The sequence below is a fragment of the Dromaius novaehollandiae genome, chromosome 5, assembly GCF_036370855.1.
Source record: "Dromaius novaehollandiae isolate bDroNov1 chromosome 5, bDroNov1.hap1, whole genome shotgun sequence".
Taxonomy (NCBI): Eukaryota; Metazoa; Chordata; class Aves; order Casuariiformes; family Dromaiidae; genus Dromaius; species Dromaius novaehollandiae.
Window position 1 is genome coordinate 8,438,878 of NC_088102.1, and position 19,530 is coordinate 8,458,407.

The 19,530-nt window shown below is 41.0% G+C and overlaps 1 protein-coding gene across 1 annotated transcript in view; it reads right to left on the reverse strand.

Moving 5' to 3' along the window:
* KCNH5 (potassium voltage-gated channel subfamily H member 5) overlaps nt 1–19,530 on the reverse strand; it is a 173,177-nt gene that overhangs the window by 38,653 nt on the left and 114,994 nt on the right. The window contains exons 9-10 of the mRNA XM_026113627.2: nt 16,493–16,745; nt 3,979–4,175 (exon numbers count right to left, since the gene is read on the reverse strand). Coding sequence (XP_025969412.1) covers nt 3,979–4,175; nt 16,493–16,745 — 450 coding nt within the window. The remainder of the gene's footprint in view (nt 1–3,978; nt 4,176–16,492; nt 16,746–19,530) is intronic.

The following is a 19,530-nucleotide window of genomic DNA, read 5'->3' on the forward strand; positions in this document are numbered from 1 at the left end:
GCCTTCTTGGCCACAAGGGCACATTGTTGGCTCATGGTTAACTTGTTGTGCACCAGGACGCCCAGGTCCTTCTCTGCAGAGCTGCCTTCCAGCAGATCAACGCCCAACCTGTACTGGGGTATGGGGTTATTCCTCCCTAGGTGCAGGACCCTTGAAGTTGAACTTCAAGAGGTTCCTCCCCGCCCAACTCTCCAGCCCGTCCAGGTCTCTCTAAACGGCAGCACAGCCTTCTGGTGTATCAGCCACTTCTCTCAGGTTTGTATCATCAGCAAACTTGTTGAGGGTGCACTCTGTCCCTTCGTCCAGGTCACTGACAAATAAGTTGAACAAGACTGGACCCAGTACCGACCCCAGGGACACCACTAGCCACAGCTCCAACTAGACTGCGCTGCTGATCACAGCCTGCTCTGCCATTCAGTCAGTTCTCAATCCACCTCACTGACCACTCATCTAACCCACACTTCCTGAGCCTGTCTATGAGGATGCTGTGGGAGACAGTGTTGAAAGCCTTGCTGAAGTCAAGGTAGACAACATCCACTGCTCTCCCCTCACCTACCCAGCCAGTCATTCCATCATACAACGCTATCAGATTGGTTAGGCATGATTTCCCCTTGGTGAATCCATGCTGACTACTCCTGATCACCTTCTTTTCAGAAAGAAGAACCTTTCTTTTCCAGATTAGTTATTTGCCTTATTTGGGAAAAAAGTTCAAAGTCCTGGTTCTGCCTTGGAGTGTGCATTAGACTGCCATAAAGATTTCAGTGCACGAAACAAGATACACTGCAATACTTCTTTGCAATTACAGATTAAAAGTCACTTTGCCACCCTGAGCAGGAGAGATGACTGCAGGTTGAAAAGTTAGCAGGCGTCTCATTTCATGGGCTCATAAATGCAGCGCGATGTCTGAGCTACCTAACACACAGAAAAAGAAAACAAAAATCCAGAGTTGATAATAGCATGCTGAGCAGATGCCTTAAGTAGGTCATTCGACATGCCAGGGCTCTAAACGTTGTTTGGGAGTGAGAAAACATTATTTTGCCACTTCAGTTTGACTGTCTCTTTCCTGTCATGTGGAACTAACCTTTTGTGCTTAGTACTATTATTAATTTATTAGCTTTTTGAACGTCTAAATTGTTATACAGTCTGCGGACTACATCTTAGTGATTGTGGAGGGAGAGTGCTTTAGCAGTACAAATATGTGTGTGAGTGTATATACCCACATACATGCATGCATATTTTGAACAGCAGACCTGATGGAAAAAATTCTATCTATATATTTTTGACAGTGAGAACAAACAGGCATTTTCTTCAGTACAGAACTGCAAGGAGTGTATTGTTGTTATAATTAAATGTCAAAGCTTACAAGAGATGACTAAATAGAAAAAGTGCTAAGTATATTTCCATTGAAATCAATTAAAGGAGACAATGATTTTCTTTCAATTTAGATTATATGACTCTAGCACAAACTGCTGCAGTACCGTGCCGCTCTGCCAGCCCAGTCTCTCATTACCTGAACAAAGGCTTTCTGTTTGCCTGAGGAACATTTCCTAAGAGAAGAACTCACAGTCAAAGACTTCCATGCCCAACGGGGAATCGCATTGACCTTTGGCAGATAGGAGGTTTGATCCAAACCCCTGAATACCTTTATGCAACAGGACTTGGGTTGTGTCTCTGGTGTTGAAGGTAAGGTTATCTATTTTGTGCCTAGGAACAATACACAGAATTTTTGCAAACCAGGCTCTGATTTAGCACAAGTTACTGCAATACTAGGAATAAGCCTTCTTTTCCAGAGATGACTCTCGAGTAAAACTGTAGGAGACATGATAGGTGCAGATCATCTCTTGTACCTGTATTTAAAAGTTAGTGATCCAGGACTCTCTCAAAAGTCAACAGAGAGAGGACAATTCTTCCCTTTCTAGACTAGGCACGTAAGACCGGGCAGATGGTTGCCCTCTGGAGGTACCATTTTTCATGGACTATGAAGGTGACTGGTGACTGGCTTGGATGCGGTCACCCAAATTTGAGGTGAAATAAATTCCACCCTGTGTGTACCATATTGAAATGATCTTTCTTTGACTGTCCATTTGCTCTCACGCTCTCACTTAATGCTAACGCAAGCAACCAGCAGATATGTCACCTCTTCTGCAAAATCCAGCCTTTCTTTAGAAGTACTGTTCAGGTTCTACTTGCTTTCAGTTGCTGCCACCGTGGGAAAATGCATGTTTCTAACACTGAGCTATGCAGCGGGTGAGCTGAGCTCCCTGAGCATCACCACCAGAGCGAGCAGTGACTCCCTACTCCGGAGCGCTGCAGGGGAACCAATTTGGCTGAAAGCAGGTGTGAGGGAGAGAAGAGAATCCATGAAAAACAGCCAGGAGGCTATTCCCTGTACGCACCCCAGAACTGCCAAATTGAAAGCCAGCACATTGCCCTGTCAGGAAAAGATCCGTGTCTGTTTTTCCTGTACACAACCTTGTTGCAGCTAATGGGGGTATAACAGTCCCAGGAAGCTAGCTGAAGTGACAAGTTCACTGTTTTAAGAAGCAGAGAGTATATTTTGACACAGTGTACGTTGTTTTATCTTGTCCCATGAAATCACCTTCAAGGAGCCCGAGCAGAATTTTCCTCTCGGGACCTGCAGCTCGTGGCACACTGCAGGTAGGCGAGAAAGGCAGGGGAGGGGGATGCTGAAGTCAAGGCTTGGAGGACATCTTATCAACAGATAACTGATAAGCTGAAAACTCCAAACCAGCCTTCAAGCCCCAAAGCCCTTCTTCAGGTCTGAAGCAGAGTTAACAAGCTTCAAGTCAGAGGTAAGCTGACAAGCTGGAACCAAACCCGATTATAGCTCAGCTCTTTCAGGCTCCTGCACAGACAGAGGGGGTCTGCAATCCTACTGCATCTGCTTGTTGCCAAGGGTGTTTCGTGCCACCTTTGGTGTATTAATGAGCACAAGGAAAGCACTAAAAATTAGATCTCCTTTGAAAGAAGTATTCGGAAACTAGACTCAGAGAAATAAAATTCTGGTTGTGTTGAACTCCTGCTTCCATAGAGCCTGAAATTGTCTTGTAAAATACTGAGGCAGCCTCAATACATTATCAGGTGAGATTTCTTAGGTACAGATACAGAAAAAAAAAAAACCTGTTTCTGAAGGTAAAGGATCTCAGTTAATGCTCAATAATCTATAAATCACTGTTATGAGATTTCTGTATGCAAATGAAATTTATATAACCCTCATCAATCTTAAAAAAAACATCATAAAGATTAAAATTGGCAGCCACAATGCGAATTAAAGAATCCCTTAACCTGTTTTCAAGATACATCTTTATAGCTAATTAATTTTTAGATGAAGTGTTCTTTGAAAGGACTAATGGAAAGAGAGCATTGCTGATTGATTATAAAATGGGAAGGAGGGTTTAAAAAGTGAGCTGTGAATGTAAAATAACTACCAAGCTTTATTAACCTTGCCATATTAAAATTCTAAACTATGCAAGTGAGAGAAGCAGGTATTAAAATAATACTTTTGCTGAGTACCATTTATTTATTTAACATCAATAAATTTCTCTTAGCTGGTCTATGTCAGGCAGATTTACCAGACTGACCTCTGACTTATATTTTAGCAGGTGAGAGATTAAATCTTACCTCAGAGGAATTCAGAATTTGGATTCTATCAGACTATAATATTTAACTTTATACATTATGCAATGGAAAAAAACAGTAACTGCAAAGAAAAGGAAAAGAAAGAGTAATTCCCATGTCACCCTGCTAGAGCTTCAACTCAGAGCTGCAAATCTATGGGTAACTTCTATTGAGCCATCATTAACGAACAGCTACAGCATTTATTGAAAGGCCAGTTAATCTGCAATGACCTGAAAACATCAAGAGTAAACTGGGGGCTGTTAAATGCTGCAAACAGTCTGCAAGAGTTTCCAATCTTTTGTTAACCAAGAAAGATGAAAACAAGGCCAGTTGCCTTACCCGTTTCCTCAAATTGCAGGTGAGCGTGAGATTCCTTGAGAACGAGTTTGCGAAAGCAGTATAAAAGTCCAACACTTTAAGCAAGGCTTCTCGTTTAATAATATGTAAATCGCAGTATGTCAGAGCCCGTACATTGGCACATGCGTGGGCTAGACTAGTTTCTTTCCAGAAGATATCACCAAACACATCACCTTTACCTGAAAAACAGCAGGAAAAGTTTGTTAAGGATTAATGCCTATACAGTGTTCTTCAGCAAACAAATGACTTCTTCTCAAAATGGCTTCTGCTTCCAATTATTCTAACATCAGCTTCCAACTCTGAAAACTAATAAGGATAAAACATTTAAAAGTACCTGAAGTACTTGAGTAGCCTTAGCAGTAGCCCCAGGCTTTTAAGATATTTATAGGTTGCTCTGTGCAGTGTCACGAACCATAAAAGCCAGACTGTAAAGGTCTCACTGTAGCTGAAGATGCAGGTGATGGATCTTTCAAAAGCACCTGAACATAATAAGCACTAAACTAATGTTAAATTTATGTTCAGGTGACTGAATACTTCTATGGGTCTGTCCCTAAGTGACTTAGGAGCCCCAATCTCACTGAAAGTCCATGGCATTTAGGTTCCTATATCACCACAGTTTTGCAGTGCTGACTGCATAACAGCTGGTTTCCAGGTCTCAAGAACCACATTTTAAAGATGTTTAAACATTTCTACCTTGGTGAGAGCAGCAACTTTCTTCTGAAAACCCACCAAAAATCTTCCTGAAACTTTAAACCTCTAAATACTTGGCTTTCAATCAAAACAGATCTAAAAGTCTAGCTCTAAATCCAAACTCCTGTATTTAAGTGGAGTCTAACACTGTATTTAAATGTTTGCTGAGTAAGGGTTTGACCCCTTAAAACATCCGCACATGTAAAAAACTTCACCTATACACAGAGGCTACGTCTACTTTGGCAGGCAGTGCAGCAAAATAGCAGATGCTGAGGACCTGACATTAACTCTGCACATTTGGAGGACTTAGGACTTGCTCTGGTCTGGTCTCATGGACACGACAGCTACAAGTGGCAGGAGTGCACTAGGTGCTTCTCCACATCCTCCGGTTTCGTGATGATGATGATGAAGGACATCAACTTCAAAAATACACTCCTGACCCAACTAAAACGCCAGTGTAGACACAGACACCAGATACATTTTCAGGTTGTTTTGAGAACAAGCAGTTTCACCAGCAGAAAGCCCATTTAAAGATCCAAAAGCTGCCCCTCCTTGCCAGGCTGTTTGCGGGCAATGGGCTGGGCTACCGCCACGACAAGCTGATACCTCGAATCCTGCAGCAGGTGCCGGGACACGAAGGGAATTCACAAAATAAGGTTCTTTCAGATTGTAATAATATCTGAGCTCTTTATTTTAGTAGTTACTGAAAGGAAACTAAAATGAATTGAACAGTGGTGGTATCTCTATTGATTCCCAGTACCTCAAGCAGTCCCCTGGTGAAGGTTAGTGATTTTATAGTCTTGGGACAGAAAAGGTAATATGTTTTAACACTTCCTTCTTTAAGGACTTGCAGCATTTCACTCAGCTCTATGTTGAGAACACAAACCAGAGTAATAATTCATCCGATCTTGTTACTCTTTGTGGTCAGAGGCTCTATTTCTGTTTTAGGTATTGTATCCAGTAAAACCACGACCAACATTTCTCATGGAGAGCGAAATAAAATTTGCAAGTACTTAAATTTCCTTGCTTTATTTTCCAAGAAATAACATAAAATCTATATTGTAGAATCATCCCTTTGAAAGGTTATAACTGCATTCTTATTGAATTGCTTTTAAACACTGCTACGTGTTTGGAAGTAATTAAGATTAACTGCAACACATAATACACCTGATATAATTTACAAAACAAGTTGCCTTAAAATGCTCTTCTTATCACAGAGCATTTCCGAGTAACATATCATTTATCTAATGTACTGTTTGAAATTACCCTTTACAGTTAATTGTCCTTGCCTATAACCACAATTCAAAACCTGGTTTACAGACATACTCAGCAGTTACATAATTTACAGAAAATAGACCATTTCTGAAATGCACAAAATTGCTTAATGGATTTGTTCTCTGAGGTGGACGCCGGACAGCATGGAGCTCTGCTTTCAGCAGCTGCAGACTGCAGTTAAAAAGACTGAATTCAATAATAGGAGCTATTATGATGTTCCCACTGAAATGTGAGGAAAATACTTGTTTTCTTTGTAAATTAAAGGTAATATATAGCTAATTTAAGCCAAGAGGTTGAAAGCAGAGGATGCTCGCTCGGACACCCTGTATAATGTTCTTTGTGTTACAGATTATACCAAAATCACACATAAATAAAATCACCATTCATAAACTCAAGAAGATCTTTTCATTGTCTTCGGTTCAGTGAGGTAGTAAATTATACCGGGTTCCTCGAAAAGGGGCTGAGACATGCTAAACACTGAATTTATTTGCTTCCTCATGAGTCACCAGCCATTTGATTTGAATGGTGAAGCGGTTACTTGAAGCAAGAGACAATTTAAAAGGTAAAGCTGGTATCTGTCCACTGCCAATGCTCACTGCTTCTCAGAAGGTAAATAGAAGAGGGACATTAGCTCCCAAGTATTGAGGTTTATCTTCACAAAGTATAAAATCTGGGAGGTGCTTAAGACTTTCTGAATGTGCTATCTTCCCCCCCACACACTTCTCAGTCTCATTTGTCTGTCACAAATACACCAGGGAATATACTGAATGAAAACAAAACCTAACAAATCCTCTAAAACAATGTGTGTTTTCTCATAAATCCGGAGATTAATGTACTGTACTTTGGCCCTATTAACTGCGGTTCATGGCGCACAGAGCAGTAATTATTCATTCAAGTTTTATTTTAGACAGCATAACTAACTGAAAAAACACCCTCTTTCATAGAATTTCAACAGACAATTTAACCGGTGGGTCTCAAACACCAGCTACGCAAAGCAGCAGTCCTAATACCCTGCTACACGCGCGCAAAACTCTGCGCGCTCAGTCCTTTCTGGAAAGTCCTCTTCCCCCGGCTCTGACGGTGCCCGAAGCACGCATGGAAAAGGGAAGGCTGCAAAACGAGAATGGGAACCTTTTGCATACATTCTGCACTTGATATGAAGAATTACACAGAGGAGAGGAGAGTAGAGTAGAGGAGAGTCAGGATCTGGGTGTCACTGGAACAAAGCTGGCAGGGCCATGGGTGTACGGATTTGGGGACTGACAAGATCACGGAAAGCGGGAGTACCCGTGCAGAGAGGTCGCCCACGGGTACAGCTTGTACTGAAATAGCTGCGCTGGTATCATCCTCATTGCAGACAAAAATGTGCTGGTATAATATGCACATATGCCTGTATATAAGCAAACACATACATGCATGCCTGAATGGATGTATGTACATAGAGAGAATAAATAAATGTATATATGCACAGTGTATACGTGTGTGTGTGTATATATACACATATACACACACATATATATATGTCTGTGTATATGTATAGTATATGTTTACAGAGGGATACTTACACAGTATATAATTACGTAATAGATAATTATACGATACACGAGCTCCTCTCCTATACAGGAGCAGCGATGCTGCCAGAAGGCATCGTCCCCAGGCACCCAGCTGCACCTACTCCGAAGCCAGGCAGCTTTCTAACGTGCATAGCACTGGGTGCTTTTATAAGGGTTGTATGTATATGGCACAGTCCTACTCTTGAAATATTTAAAATTCTAAGTTAAAAGACATATTTAAAACTAAAGAACTGTTTCCTCTTTTTCATTACCCACCACTCCTCATCCCCAGACAGAGACTTAACCGGAAGCAGAAGTATGACTGAAAATGTCAAGAAATAGGGGGATTTCTGGGGCCAGATGTTCTCCACAGCTCTGCTCAACAGACTGACTTGCCAATTTGTGAGACTCTGCAGTTCATGCTTGGACCTCTCAGGCAGACCAAATCTTAAGGGCCTTATGAACCCCCTGGGGGCTTGCAAAAGGAATGAAAAAATCCTTGGATTCACAGAGGGGAAAGACTCTCATTAAACAGCCTCTCGGAACCTGTATATTTCTATATAAAGACAAAATTTTTCCTTCTCCATCTGGGGACTGAATCTGAGCTAAGAAATATCCTAGTAGACATAAGAACCTGATGGGGCCTTTGGGAAAAAGTTTGGACAGGCAATGAAAAAATAAATTCCTAGTGGAAAACAGCTCTAAGAAGAAAAACTCATAAAAGGGGCCAAGACTCCTTCTTAAGGTGATAGCTTTTCTGGACAGGGGCAAATTTGGAAAATATATGCTGTGCAGTCTTAGCTAATAGGCCAACTACCCCCTCCTCCATTTTAAAAACTTCTGCCAAGACCCATCAGTCACACTAGCAAGGCCAAATGTGTTGGATAAGTAGGCTATCTATCATAATATGCTCAAATCCTGTGCTGTTTAGGAAAAGCATAGGCAATACATACATTTTTTTTTGTTGCAACCAGTTGCTTTTTCAGATGCCAGGGCATCCAGGAAGCAGGTCACGTGTATGCTCAGATGCATCATACACGGACCATGATGTTGCTTTACCCAAATGCAGCCAATCCCATGTTCACATTTACTGCACAAGCACAGAGTGACCCTGCTGGTCATTTGAAATGTACTGTGATCTCTGTTTGGGCCTGCTGATGACCCAAATAAGCATATTATTATTAGCATATGCTAAGCAGGACCTTCTAAATACTGTAGTTAGTGCCCCTTGTAAACATGAAAAGCTGGACCTGGGACAGGAGGAGCCAAGGCAGGACTAAGAGTAAAACTGCATTACAGTAAGATGTGTGAGTGCAGAATCAGAAAACCATATCATACAGAGAAAATGCTCATTTAATTAGCTCTGGTACCAAAACCAATGAAGTGATGGCAGCATGCACAGATGTAGAGGTCAGATCAAGTCATTGATCAAATATCAAGCCCCTGCAGCTGTAATCACACTGCTACTGGTATGTATGTGGCTGCATGTGTCTGTGTATCTGCAATCAAACTTCTCACTGCAGGACAGACACATCTCAAATGAACGCAGGAATCCAGTGAGTGAGGAGGGAACCCACTGCTTTTACTCACAGTGCCTCTGTGATGGTTTGGCGATAGGTAAGCTGTGCAACTCCATGCCTTGAGGCTGGTTGCAATGATTCACAAAATGACGGGATGAATTCATGGAAGAAAATCCATCTGCGGTTATTAAACACAAAGCTCTCCCTGTGGGTGAGGAAGATCCTGAGACACGATTTACTAGAGAGTAGGGGAATTTTCTGGGGAAGTATCACTGGGGATACTGGGGAAGTATGGTTGCTTTATCCTTTTACTTTCTCCTACATACCCATTATCAGCCATTTTTGGAGAGAGGCTACTGGGTTGGCTGGATTTGTGGACCTAGCTGATACAGCTGTTTGTTTGTGTCCAAAGAGAGGATTTGGAGATGAGCAATATGTGCAAAGATGACTACTAGACTGTGAGAGAGGGCTCCTTGCCTCTGAAACTGTTTTAGCCAAAACCTCCCTAGGGTATCCAGAACTCCCTTGAAAATCAGTTCAGAACTGGGCACTGAACAATCAGAAATCCAGCTCTACATTAAAACATGAAAGTGCAGAATGAAAGGAAAAAACAGCATTTAGCATTTGAAAGATTTTCCAAGTGGCTAGCAAAGAAATCAGTAACAAGACACTGTGCCAAAGCCCCCAGTCCATGCTGGAGAAGCTACTTTACATTATTTAATACAGTGCAACCTTCCCCACGAGTAGCTAAAAAAAACAAAACAAATTCACCTTTCTTCAAACAAACAGGACCAAATGACTGCTCCAAGAAGAACAAAAGGTCTATATAGATATTCCTCTATTAGTGAAGGGCTTATGGTCCCCAGCTCTCACACTTTCACTGCACATTTCCCATTACTTCATATTTTCCTGAAAGCCCCAGCTCCTAGGGACCGGGAATCTCAGTTTTGATTTTATACAGAAATAAGTTTCTATCCTGGCTGAAGAAATAAACTTGAAAATATGATCATTCCCACCATCTTCAAAACTCATAAGGCAAATCAGATTGCCTCAAACTGTTAGTCTGATTTAAAAGAAATATATCGGATGATTTTTAATAACCTTCCTTTTCTTGGGCTGCCAAGACTTTTTTGGCTTTGGCAATGAAGTGTACAGGCCTAATTCAAAAACATCTCAATTCAGGGGAAGGAATCTTTCTGACTTTAGAGGCTGCATATCACATCTATAAAACATCAGCTGGCACTAAAGTAAGATTGATGTTCCTTATTATATTTAACTATTGTGCAGATAGAGATGAAAATATTCTAAACTTACAAAATAATCTGAAAAATAGAGCTTTCTCTTCAACCCTGTCAGTAAGAGCTAATAACACCTTTGAACAAGCATCAATAGGACTAAATCTTATGTGGTACTATGTATACTAACCTGGACCTGCAAGATCAGACAGCTCATTATTAGAAGGAACATGTTTAAGAACTGCACGTCACAGAGCCACAGCCATTAGTTCTGAAATCAGCCCTCAGTCAAGTATTGTGCAAAATTCTTTAAAAGGTTCAGCACTTAAAAAACAACCTACATCACCCTAATTGTTGCAGTCCTGCTAGCTAAAAAAGAGGCTGTTTCATAAATTACTGCCAGGTGCATACTGCTCACCTGGGGAAAACTCTCACAATTAGCTTGTCTTGGTTTACTTTACAAGAAAAACAAAAAAAAAAATCCACAGTTCACTATAAAATATCAGGGGCTGATTTTACATAGGGGCAAACTGTCCTGCCTTCATTCCACTTGAAAAGCAACCCAAGCTACAGCTAAACTAATTAAAATCACAGACTTAGCTGCTAATACCGTGAGATAGAATCGGATTGGCAGCTTTTAATATCATACAGTATATCACACACAGTCTTGTCTTGTGCAAAGCACAAGCCCAGCTGTGTAACACCAGGGAAATTCAAAGTGTCAACATACGGATTCCTAATACTGCATTACCAGTACCCACTGATGAGAGCTGCCACTGATGAGTTTCCTGCTCATGTAAATAGGAGTTGCTACTTGCTCGGCCCCTCAAAGAACTTTCCCCTGTGTGATTTGGTAGGAGAATTGATCTTTTGATCTCCAAACACATCTAAAATTAAGAGTGGAAAAAGGCTCATGCCTACTTTCAACTATGATACCAAAATCAAGAAGATATCCCACTTGTGCTTTGCTTTCCTGAATGTCCCTAATAAAGGGAAATACTCCTTCCCAAACCAAACAATTAGAAATAATTCATGGAGCAGAGCTTTAGTAAGTGAAACTCTGGCTTCTCTAAAAATAATAAATCCAATAAGCAACATGGTTGCATTGGGACTATAGGCAGAACATGCTTAGAATTAAATACATCACATAATGGAAAGGAACAACTTGACCGAACACATATGGGACCAGGACCCTAAGTGCAGCTCAAACACAAGCTATTAGATCTATATTCATCCTGGCTTGACTATCAAAATTCAATTCATGGAGCAGCAGCCCCCACTGGGAATTCACTGCTCAATATATTTTTATTGCTATGCCGTTTGAGCAATATTTTTGATCAATTCTTACAATCAACATTTGAATGTAGTGGGTCATTAGTTTTCTGCTGGCAAAAAGACTTCTTTAAGCCTTGTTAATCAATCTTCATGGTTTAAGGTACTTACGCAGTCAGCTGTGCTACCGCAAGAAGCTGGAAAGCAGCTTCTAGAAATCAGTGGTTGGCACCGCCACCTACATGAAATGCCTTGCCAGGAGCAAATTCGGGTTAATTGCAGGGTGGATTGCGATCTGCCCTGCGCTAGCAGATGCCTGGTTTCATTAGCCTGAGGGGCTTCGAGCCCTCTGTCTTTCCTGAGACTTCCCCACTGACAATACTTCCCCATGCAGAGTGGTGCCAGATAAATTGTTTACTCTTACTTGAGCCAGTGGAAAACTACTGATGTGGCTTCTCAGGGTCACCTCACTTTTGCTAACAAAGTTTAGGGATTTAGAGTCAAGACTCTTTGCCCCTCTCCATTATCCTGGCAACTGCAGACAAGTGATGTTAAAACAGCTGGACCTTGTTTTCCCCAGCCAAGTAGCTCCCTTTTGCACCAGCTCTGAATGCGGTGCCTTCTCTGTTGGACCAGCAGTTAGGGCACGGGAAAGGTAGGAGACCACCCCTGAAGAATGAAGGTAACTAATGAAGGGGATGTAACGGAGCACCTGGGTATCTTCACTAACGAATCTTACAAACTGCAGATCTCTAGGCCCAATTAGAAACATTTGCTTATTTGACTGATTTCTGTAACATTTATTACTGCAGCAGCTGGGCATCTTAACTACACACAAATGAGAACAAATCCAAACCAGGGGAGGACAAAACATCACGGCACTGCAAGCTGCCCTGTCAGTCACTGGGCTTCACCCGTGTTCAAGCCCAAGAAATGCCAAAGCTGTGGCCTTTGAGCCAAGAAAACTGCTACTGAAACAAAAAGATGATTGTCTCGATGGCAGAGACTGCTGCAAGCACCTGGGTGGGATGGCAGCCCTGCTGCAGACAGTTTCACCAGACAGGGAGGTCAGTCAGGGTCTGTGGCCAGGAGAGCTCATTTCCCCTTATTTCCCCCCTTTTCCTCTCCCCCTCCGAGCCAGGCTGGCCCGTGCCGCTCTGGTGCTGGTTCTGGCGATGTCAGATCCCTCCGTGAGCCAATTTAATATGTGAAAATGGCAGAAAACTGCCCCGTCGCAACATGGGTGGTTCCTTTGCCTTTTTAATACAGGAAACCAACTCCAAGAAGGGCCTGAGAAACACCAGGCAGGGCAGAAGAGTGGGATCACAGCCGAGAGGATCTTCCCTCTATGGGCGAGCGTGGTAAAAGAACAAAAAAAATCTCTTTCTCTCTCTTTGAGCAATGCACATGACAATACCCTTGGACAGAAAACACCATTAAAAATAACTGCAAAGTAGCAAGTCCTAAGCAAGCTCAAGAGGCCGAAACGGATGGCTCTACGAGGAGCACAGGCTGGCATACAGGGTGTCCAATGGTGCCAACAGCTCCTTGGTGGGGGGAGAGGGAGGGATGCGATAACTGAGACTGGGGAGAAGGGGCAGCAGCCAGAACAGCAGGCAGCCCCATATGGACCGCGAAATGCCAGCCCCACTCCTGCTGCTACAGGACCCACTAATGAGGACCAGTTTCCGACTGCCAGTACAACCTTGTAAGTTGACTTTTCCTTGGAAAACCAGTGCAAAGCAGATGCTTGGAGTATTCAAGGCAAGCTACATAGGTTTTCATGCCTGGCAAAGTTTTTTAAACCTCGTCTCCACCTCACACAGATTCACTTTCCTTGTGTTTGAACTTCTCAAGATGGAACTGATCAATAGAAATGATGTTCTCTACCATCTGATCTGCAGTCACTATTTCAGATGCCATAGCTGTCTCTATAAATGTCTTTGCAATACCTCTGAGAGGCATTTCCTTCTGTGAAAGTGAATTTCACTTCTCAAGTGAATTTTTGAATAGGACATCTCATAATTCCTCAGTTCATTATCCTGTTAAATAGTGTCAGAGCATGGGAAAACTCCTCAGTTTGCCTATTAATAGCCATAGCAGTTTATCTTGCTTTAAGTCAGATTTACACCTTCTCTCAGACCCTGTACCACATAATAAATGTAACTCTGAGTCACTGAACTGCCTATCAGCAGTCATAGCAGAATCGAAGGCACTTTCGGTAATTAAAGCCAATTCACTTTAGATATGGTTAAAGGTCTCTCCAGTCAAATAGAGAATATTACAGATACTAAATTCTATCTATCAGGTATCTATCAGGTAGAAACAACAAATTCTCACTGTTATTTCCAACACACAATATTCATTAATAAATGCAGTAGTTTTGCATGTAATCCATTCCAGTTCAGTAAACTGCACATTTACCGTTTGATTTCCTTTTAACACCCTGAAAACCATTTATTTGGTTAAATGCTGCTACTTATTCTTAAAGCTTTTCTTTTTTTAAATAGCTGTAAGCCAACATAAGAGATCCTGTTGTCACTAAGATTAATAATAAAAATGAAATGGCCCAGTGGGCTGAAGTACAAGGAATATTTTACTATGGAAACTGCAGATTTAGGAGCTTTCAGCATAATGACTTTACATCTCAGTATGATAAGATATTCATTCTTACATTAAATCTCTCTTTTTAAAAGACTTAATATATTCTAGAGTATAGAAAAACTGCACCAGGTATTTCAAAAGAGTGTGGATGTGTATTTTCCTGAGTCCATACTCTCCGGTTGGGAAGACTTGGGTATATGCCCTTAGGAAGCTGTCCCCATGCAGTCCCATCCACACACTTACACACACACCCTGTCACACACTAGTGCATTTTACATGTACACAAACTTGTACGGCAGCATGTCAGGAATCTGCTTTGGTGACATGCTTATCCTAATTTCTACTTTCCTCCCTCTTGCTGCCAGCTGAGGAGGATCTGAGCAGTATTGACTCCTGAGATCTTCCTTCTTTTTCCACATGCCAACACAATGCACAGATGTAATTATGTACCCTCATCTCCCCATCTAGGAATCTATTTTAAACAGCCAATACAGGTTTTGGATAGTTTTCAAGGAGAGCCACCAGCTCTTCATCACACTGCTCTGGTCTCCAGGGATGATTCCTGCCTCAAAGCTACTGCTGACCACTGAGTCCTGCCATCAGCTACACCAGTCCCAGTCTCATACAGGTTAGTGAGAAGTTTGCATTAGGCTCTTTCCCATCCACTGCTGGCAAACCAGACACCACGGTGGGGTGACCTGGTGATTGACCTGGAGCTTCCCCCATTACTGGGATTTTTCCCTTCCTGCTATGGATCTGGCTGGAAAGGATGGCACATTCTTGTCTTGGCATGGTCAAATCCCACTGCTTATGTTTTCTAAAACCAGTTCACTACAAGTGACAATTTTTGCTACCTTGAAGAGACTGTATGCAGGTGTTATTCTGGGCTAGAGTACAGACAAATGAAAAGCCCAGGGTGGAGGTTAATGTGGAAATTCTCCTGAGAGACTGATATAAAACAATGTGCATATCCTCTAGTAGAATATTTAAAGAATTTCAGGCACATTCTCTTCTGTCCAGAGACTCTATAACTGTGACCAGTAACCCATACTGGCCAGGAAGAGCATCCTCAATGGAATAAAAGATGAAAGGTTTGTTGCTACAATAATATCTCTAGAGACATAACATCTCCATCTTTTGACAGCCACTAGTCACCTGTAGTCCCAATTGACTTCGGGCAAGACTAGTTATTATCTGAAGCTATGCAGAAGGAAAATATATCCAAACAACACTGGTCAGATTGCTTGGGCTTAGACAGAGCTCATGCGACATAAAATGTGCTGATGCTGCTCTGTTCCCTGAGTTCCCAGCTACTATTCTAGGAGCGAACTGGTCACAAGGTGAAACTCTAATTAGAGTGATCCAAGTTTTTCAATATTTTCCTTTCACAGAGAAAGTGCATTTTTTTCTTTCCTCATGTGGCTGCTCTGAGTTACTAAAGCTGTGTACAATAATTTGGTTCGTGAAAAGGTGTGGGGCAGGGAAAGATTTCTAAAAGTAATACATGAAATAACAGTAAATTAATAACCAGTGAAATCCAGAGAGTACAGCGTATTTTCCCTCTTCAGTGGCATGGTTCCCCTTCCAGAGTAATCGGATTTACATTTTTTCCTTTAAAGTTGCTACCCCAGCGCTGTCGGCTTTCGTGGCAAACTGGAAGTTCCTTCATGAGCATGTTTTCTCCTCCCTTACTGTGGTGCTGGCTCTAGCAATTTGTTCCTACTATTTTATGTTCAAAAGGAAAACTTTGTTGCTAACACCCTTACTCTCCACATAAATACACGTTCTGTTTGTCTCCTCCCACTCTCACCTCTACTTCCAGGTTTACCAAATGCCCCATATGATGCTTCAACTGAAGCAGAATGAGATAAGACACTAAACTGCTGGACAACACCACACTGACATGTTTACAGCTATAGACCATCTTACCAGAAGACCATTAGCCTGACCTTGATATATCTGTTTCAGTGGAAGACCTAGCCCCTGGTAAATCCTTTCTTCAGTCACAGTCTAGCAACAGCATATGCTTAGGCCAAAACCGGGGAGACCAGAGAAAGTGACAGCATGAAAGGAAAAGGAGAAGGAAAAAAAAGACGGGAACAGAATGAAATTCAACTAATGCATAAGTGAGGTACAAGTGAAACTGGGAGGACATCGCTGCCCAGACTGTATTCAAGAACAGCCTCAATGGCTATGCAGTCCTTGGACACATGGTGACAAGCACGTCCTGTGGAGATGGACCATTAGACATTCCCAGGTAACTTTCATATCACACAGGATGAACCTGACAAAGCAGCCCACCCATTCCTCAGCGAGTTAAGAAACATCTCAATAAAGATAACAGTACCTAAAATAGCCACAACCTCGTCGTCCTGGATGACTTCTAGAGATCCTGAGACCACAAAGCAAAGAGCATCAACACTTTCCCCAGCATGATAGATGAGGTCTCCTGGGGCGCAATGGATCGTCTGAAACTCCACAGCCAGGGCTCGCAGGCAGCCGTCACTAGCCAGCCGAAAGGCAGGGTGTTCGTTAAAAACTTTCCGGTTTAGGTGCACACAAATATCTGCTCTCATGTCCTTTGGGCAAATTGAGAGAACCTGAATAAAAGAAAGATGAAAAATAATGAGCTGGGAACATGACATTGGGTCAGTGCATGCTTTAGGGAATAACTGAATGCATCGTTCCACCTGTGTTGATCTCAAGCTTCTGGCAGGAGTTTTATCTTGAATTGGGGTAGTATTACTTATCTACCTACCTATCACTTTGAGAACTGCTGGTGAAAGGGTGATGTGGAAGAGAGGGACTATTTTGTTATTCTGTTCTCATTCCTAACACTTCTTACACTTGATTTCCAGATTTGGCACTACCTTGACCCTTCTGTGGACATCCCTTTAGACCCAGTGGCCAGACTATCTGCCACTGCAGGAGCAAAGAACAGATGCTCAGAGAGTTTGCTTGCTAAAGCAGTTTGAAGACATGCAGAAATGAACCATTCACAATGCAACCATGATATTTTGCTCACATATTGAAACTCAAGTCTTCAAAAGTTTCGATGATGCTTACCAATGTGTATCCAAACACACCTAGGGTTTATTTTCAGTACTGTACAGACTTACAATAAGGTACCTGCCCTGGAGGGCTTACAGACTAGAAAATCCAAAGAGTTTGAGACTAGAGCAAAAAGAAAGCATTATGAAACTTTATGCAAAGTAAAGGTGAGTGAAAAACTGCCCTGTGAACCTGAAGATGTCTTTATAGCAGATCAATTAAATAAGATCTTCAATTAAGTTCTTACCTTAAGAAGCTTTCCCTATTGAAATAGTAACACAAACACATCTGAAGAAAGTGAAGACCTGTGGGTCTTGTTAGTCCTGTAATCTGCATGTTTAATATTTGCACAGCCTATATTTGCACATCCTCCTAAAAGCACTAAAGTTCTTATAATCCTAAAATACATATCCCTCTCTGCATGGCAGCTAATTTCACTGAGAATCATATAAAAGCTTTTAAAGTTTTGCTAGCATAAATAACAGAAAAAGGCGTAACATTAACAACACTCTGGAAGTGTCATATAAAGAAGAGTGCAGATCAACAGTACAGACTAATTTCTCATTGTATGGGATTAAGCTGGCAGCTTGCTCTGGAGACAATGCAGAAGATAGGGACATTTAGCCAGTGTGTTGACTATCACTGAATATCAGCAAATAGGAGACTTTGGTAACCCTGAGTAAATTTTGAGACAAATGGTCATGCTAATATAGAAATAAATCAATGGTTTTAACTTCTGTTTAATATGGAAGAGGTATAAAACATATTATTATAAATAATAATAAAAACTATTTTAATTAATAACATGTATTATTTAAATATATCAAGATGGTTTTGCTGTCAAAGACATAATGAATGTAAAAAGGTAAAGAAGTTATTTTTTTATCAGGTGTACCATGACAGAGAAAATATGTGTTCGCACATGGATGTACAGATTCTCAGGCAAGAAGGGATACCTGTAAGCATCTACACTAACCTCTCGCACTATGGGTTAACTCACCATTTTCATATCAATTCCAGAATACCTGGTAAAACTATAGCTTTGCTTTTAAAAGGCCTTGATTTCACATTTTCAAATGATACAGGTTAGTTCTTCCAATGGATAGCTACTCTCTCTTCTGATAGGTGTGCGTTGTTTCTGAACTGATTTTTTTTTTTATTTTCAGCTAACAGCCAGTGGATCTCATTATGTTGCTCTGATAAAAGACCTCCAGTCATCAGAAATCTCTTCCTTATGAAGATGTTTATGAAATGTGACCAAGTCATCTCTAGATCATCTTCAGTCTAACACTGTGAAGCACAGGATGTCCTTGGAAACATCCACACAGCGTGAAGTCTTCTCTCCTACAACAACCTTCGGATATCGAGCAGCTAATTAGTTTTTATTTGATTTGATACAGACTAAGTCAATTTTGTCTAATGCTATTTTCTTTAATAAAATGTTGTATAAAACAGGTTCAAATCCCTTGCCTAGGTCTATTTTATCATAACAATTAATAATAAACGTTTGACATGACATTTTTCATAAACCATAATTTGCATTAGGAATAATGCCTGGTCTGAGCCTCTGTAGACCATGTCCCACATCACCTTTTCCATGATTTAATTAGGGGTAGATGTCAAATTTACTAACTCGTACTTACCTAAATCATTCCATTTACCATTATTTTTTCCAGTTTAAAAAAAAACAAAAACAAAAAAGTTACTTTTGAGGGTGACTGTTTCACCTCAGCCCTACTTCTGGATCATAGAGAAAGCTTTTCTTTATTACAGTAAAATAGGAACATGCTATCTTTCTTCTTTTCAATAAGAACTTCATGAAAAAATCTGCTTTCATTTGCATCACGATTGATGATTTTTAACATTTTTATCTACTATTGGGCCTAAATCATTGTTAGGAATTTTTTAAGTGCGTTTAATACTTTCAATAACATAAGTGCTTCTGACTTAAACAGGTCATGAGCCGTGAATTCTCAAACACTGCTCTTACAGAAGTATGTGTGTATTCATACATGATTTTGATTTCCAAGTTTTATCTTTTAACCTTCCAAATTTCAGGAAAAATAATTGAAGATTTTTTTTAAATGCATCCAAAAATTGGTTAAGCTATCGCAAAGGATGCTGGTGTTAGAACCCAGAGATATTCCCAAAATTACAGGACCCTTTGCTTTTGTAATGTAAATGAACTATGTTCCTCCAAAACAAAAGCCATTTGGATGCAAAGCAGCATATTGTTTCCTCACAAATGCAGAGTTAAATATAGAGTATTAAAAGTGAGCACTCCAAGAGTTGCTCTTTTTATAGTCATAGCAACATATCTATCATCACACACTG